Genomic DNA, 5,178 nt, shown 5'->3' with positions numbered 1-5,178 from the left:
TGAGAGAGAAATAGAGACAGCGTGAGCAAGGGAGGATCAGAGAGGGAGTGAGACACAGAATCTGAAGCAGGCTCCAGGCTCTGAGCTAGCTGTCAGCACAGAGCCTGACACTGGGCTCGAACCCACGAACTGTGAGATCATGACCTGAGCCGGACGCTTAACCGACTGAGCCACCCAGGTGCCACAAATGTGACCTATTTTGGACAATGTACTCTAGGCACATGAAAATAATGTGTATTCTGCCATTATAGGATTGAATGTTCTGAACATACCTGATGAGTTGATCTGGTCCAGTGTGCCATTCAAAGACATTACTTCCTTGTTTATTTGCTCTTTAGATGATCATTTCATTGATGTAAGTGGGATGCTAAAGTCCCCTACTATTTTTGTGTAGTTTTCAATTAGTTCCTTTATGTTTGTTATTAATGGTTATATGTATTTGGGTGCTCTCCTGCTGGGTGTATAAATATTTATGACTGTAATATATTTTTGTTGGATTATCAACATTATGAGTATATAATGCTCTTCTTTGCTTCTTGTTAGAGTCTTTGTTTTAAAGTCTAATTTGCCAATATAAGTATTGCTACTCTGGCTTCCTTTTGGCATCTATTTGCTTGCTGAATGTTTCTTCATCCACTCACTTTGAATATGCGGGTGTCTTTTGATCTACAATGAGTCTATTGTAGGCAACCTATAAATGGGTGTTTCATTTTTGTCTACCCTGTCACCTTATATGTTTTCATTGGAGACTTTAGTCCATTTACATTGAAAGAAATTATTGATAATATTTACCTATTGCCATTTTATGATTTGTTTGTCATTCCTTCTGGAGTTTTTTCTGTTCCATTCTTGACTTTCTCACTTTTGATATCACTGTTGAGCTCAAAGAATCCCCTTTAATATTTACTGCAGTGCTGGTTTAGTGGTCATGAAATATTTTAGTTATTGTTTGTCAGAGAAACTCATTATCTTTCCTTCCATTCTAAATGATAACCTTCCTAGATACAGTATTCTTGTTGTAGATTTTTCATATTCATCACTTTGATATATCATACCACTCCAATATGTCCCACCAAGATTTTGTGGAGAAATTTACAGGTAGCCTTGTGGGTTTTCCTCTGTAACCAGAAATAAATGATACAGCCACTAAATACATAGGAGAGGAAATCAGTGTAACCTGGATCTGATTCTTTGAAAAAAAATAATAAAATTGAAAATCTTTTAAACTCTACCAAAATTTATTAAAAAGAAAAGAAAAAGTGCCGACAAAAATAAAATAGTGCAAGAGAGAAAAATAATAATAAACTCCACAGAAATACAAACAAGGATACATGAATAGTGTGAAAAAGTATATGCCAAAAAATTGGACAATTTGGAAGAAATGGACAAATTCCTAGAAACATATAAACTACAAAAACTGAAACAGAAAGAAATACAAAAGTTGAGCAGACTGATAACCAGCAAAGAAATGGAATTGGTAATAAAAACATTCTCAGAGCCAAATGACTTCACAGGTGAATTCTACCAAACATTTAAACAAGAGTTAATATCTATTCTTCTCAAATTATTCCAAAAAATAGAAAAGGAATTAATTCTTCCAAATGTATTCTATGAGGTCAGCATTACCCTGATAATATACCACATAAAGATTCCACAAAAGAGAAATACAGGCCAACACTCCTCAGGAAAACGGATGCAACAATTCTCACTAAGATACTATAAAACCAAATCCAAAAGTACATTAAAAATCATTCACCATGATCAAGTGGAATTTATTCCTGTGTGGGTCAATATTCACAATCCAATCAACATTACACAACATATTAATAAAGGAAAAAATAAAAACCATATGATCCTCTCTATAGATGCAGAAAAAGCATTTGACGTATTACAGCAAACATTGTTGATAAAAACCCTCAGAGAAGTAGGGATAAAGGGAACATACCTCAACATCATAAAGGCCATATATGAAAGACAGCTAATATCATTCTCAATGGAGAAAAACTGAAAGTTTTGCCTCTACAGTCTGGAAGAAGACAGGGATACCCACTCTCACCATTGCTATTTAACATACTACTGAAAGTTCTAGCCTCGGCAATCAGGTAACAAAAAGAAATAAAAGACATCTAAATTAGCAAGAAAGAAGTCAAGTCTACACTATTAACAGATGACACAATACTATATGTAAAAAACCTACAAGACTCCACCAAAACACTTCTAGACCTGATACATAAATTCAGTAAAGTTGCACGATACAAAATCAACATACAGACATCTGATGTATTTCTATTTTCCAATAAAGAAGTAGCAGAGATGTCCAGAAATCAATCACATTTACAATTGCACAAAATAATATAGAACACTTAGGACTAAATCTAGCCAAAGAGGTAAAAGATTTGTGCCTTGAAAATTATAGAACAGTGATGAAAGAAATTGAAGATGACGTAAAGAAATGGAAAAAAAAAACTTCCATGCTTATGGATGGGAAGAACTAATATTGTTAAAATGTCTATACTACCCTAAGCAATCTACACATTCTATGCCACAAGAGCATGAGCATTTTTCAGTGTTAGAACAAACAATCCCAAAATTTGTCTGGAACCACAAAATACTCTGAAAAGGAAAAACAAAGCTTGAAATTTCACAATTCTGGGCTCCAAGTTATATTACAAAGTTGTAATCATCAAGACAGCATGGTGCTCACACAAAAACAGACAGACACATAGACCAAAGGAACAAATTAGAAACCCCAGCAATAGACCCATAGTTATATTGTCAAATAATTTTTTACAAAGCAGGGAATAATAAATATCCAATGGGGAAAAAGAAACAGTATCTTCAACAGATGGTGTTAGGGAAACTGGACAGCAACATGCAGAAAAATGAATCTGAACCAACTTTCTTACACCATATACAAAAATAAATTCTAAATGATGAAAGACCTAAATGTAAGGCAGGAAATAATAAAAATACTAGAGGAGAACACAGACAGCAACCTCTTTGACATCAGTCATAGCAACTTCTTACTAGACAAGACTCCTGAGGCAAGAGAAAAAAAAAAGCAAAAATGAACTATTAGTACTTCATCAAGCTAAAAAACTTTTGCAAAGCGAAGGAAACAATCAACAAAATTAAAAGGCAGCCTACAGAATGGGAGAAGATGCTTGCAAATGACATATCAGATAAAAGGTTAATATCCAAAATCTCTAATGAAGTTATCAATCTCAACTCCCCGCCCAAAAAATCTAGTTAAGAAATGGACAGAAAACATGAAGAGACTTTTTTCCAAAAAATACATACAGATGGCTAAAGACACATGAAAAGATGTTCAACATCACTCATTATCTGAAACAATGGGAAATACAAATCAAAACTACAAATAGATACCACTTCACACATGTTAGAATGACTGAAATTAACAAAACAGAGAACAACACATGTTGGCAAAGATGTAGAGAAAGGGGAACCTTCTTACACTGTTATGAGCATGAAACATGGTGTAGCTACCCTGGAAAACAGTTTGGAGCTTCCTCAAAATGACAAAAAAATAGAAATACCCTACAGCCCAGGAATTGCACTACTAAGTATTTACCAAGGGATTGCAAAATATTTATTTGAAGGGGCACATGCACCCCAATGTTTATAGCAGCATTATCAACAATAGTCAAATTATGGAAAGATCCAACATCTTCATCAACTGATGAATGGTTATAGAATATATTGTAAAGAGCTTTCTGCCCGTGGACGCCGCCGAGTAAGCATCGATAAAGTCTCCCCTCCCACCGCCGTCATGTCTAAGTCAGAGTCTCCCAAAGAGCCTGAACAGCTGCGGAAGCTTTTCATCGGAGGTTTGAGCTTTGAAACAACCGATGAGAGTCTGAGGAGCCATTTTGAGCAATGGGGAACACTTACGGACTGTGTGGTTATGAGAGATCCAAACACCAAGCTCTCCAGAGGCTTTGGGTTTGTCACCTATGCCACTGTGGAGGAGGTGGACGCGGCCATGAATGCAAGGCCACACAAGGTGGATGGAAGAGTTGTAGAACCAAAGAGGGCTGTCTCGAGAGAAGATTCTCAAAGACCTGGTGCCCACCTAACTGTGAAAAAGATTTTTGTTGGTGGCATTAAAGAAGACACTGAAGAACATCATCTAAGAGATTATTTTGAACAGTATGGGAAAATTGAAGTGATCGAAATCATGACTGACCGAGGCAGTGGCAAAAAGAGAGGCTTTGCTTTTGTAACATTTGATGACCATGACTCTGTAGACAAGATTGTTATTCAAAAATACCATACTGTGAACGGCCACAACTGTGAAGTAAGGAAGGCTCTGTCTAAACAAGAGATGGCTAGTGCTTCCTCCAGCCAAAGAGGTCGAAGTGGTTCTGGAAACTTCGGTGGTGGTCGTGGAGGTGGTTTTGGTGGGAATGACAACTTTGGTCGTGGAGGAAACTTCAGTGGGCGTGGTGGCTTTGGTGGCAGTCGAGGTGGTGGTGGATATGGTGGCAGTGGGGATGGCTATAACGGATTTGGTAATGATGGAAGCAACTTTGGAGGTGGTGGAAGCTATAATGATTTTGGCAATTACAACAATCAGTCTTCAAATTTTGGACCCATGAAAGGAGGAAATTTTGGAGGCAGAAGCTCTGGCCCCTATGGTGGTGGAGGCCAATACTTTGCCAAACCACGAAACCAAGGTGGCTATGGCGGTTCCAGCAGCAGCAGTAGCTATGGCAGTGGCAGAAGGTTTTAATTACTGCCAGGAAACAAAGCTTAGCAGGAGAGGAGAGCCAGAGAAGTGACAGGGAAGCTACAGGTTACAACAGATTTGTGAACTCAGCCAAGCACAGTGGTGGCAGGGCCTAGCTGCTACAAAGAAGACATGTTTTAGACAATACTCATGTGTATGGGCAAAAAACTCGAGGACTGTATTTGTGACTAATTGTATAACAGGTTATTTTAGTTTCTGTTCTGTGGAAAGTGTAAAGCATTCCAACAAAGGGTTTTAATGTAGATTTTTTTTTTTTGCACCCATGCTGTTGATTGCTAAATGTAATAGTCTGATCATGACGCTGAATAAATGTGTCTTTTTTTAAATGTGCTGTGTAAAGTTAGTCTACTCTGAAGCCATCTTGGTAAACTACCCCAACAGTGTGAAGTTAGAATTCCTTCAGGGTG

At 37.3% G+C, this 5,178-nt stretch overlaps 1 protein-coding gene across 1 annotated transcript; it reads left to right on the top strand.

The window, feature by feature from the left end:
- The first annotated feature begins 3,736 nt into the window (after positions 1-3,736).
- Positions 3,737-4,753, top strand: LOC120226848 (heterogeneous nuclear ribonucleoprotein A1). Its single transcript, XM_039225010.1, has one exon. The coding sequence runs from the start codon at positions 3,791-3,793 to the stop codon at positions 4,751-4,753; it is 963 nt and encodes a 320-aa protein (XP_039080941.1). The 5' UTR covers positions 3,737-3,790.
- The last annotated feature ends 425 nt before the right edge of the window (positions 4,754-5,178 follow it).

The sequence above is a fragment of the Hyaena hyaena genome, unplaced genomic scaffold (genome assembly GCF_003009895.1).
Source record: "Hyaena hyaena isolate Hyena2069 unplaced genomic scaffold, ASM300989v1 scaffold_1896, whole genome shotgun sequence".
Lineage (NCBI taxonomy): Eukaryota > Metazoa > Chordata > Mammalia > Carnivora > Hyaenidae > Hyaena > Hyaena hyaena.
This window is presented reverse-complemented; position numbering and strand designations above follow the sequence as displayed.

What these genes read in the sequence shown, in the direction of transcription:
- LOC120226848 (XM_039225010.1), top strand. Translation starts at nt 3,791, where the DNA reads ATGTCTAAGTCAGAGTCTCCCAAAGAGCCTGAACAGCTGCGGAAGCTT.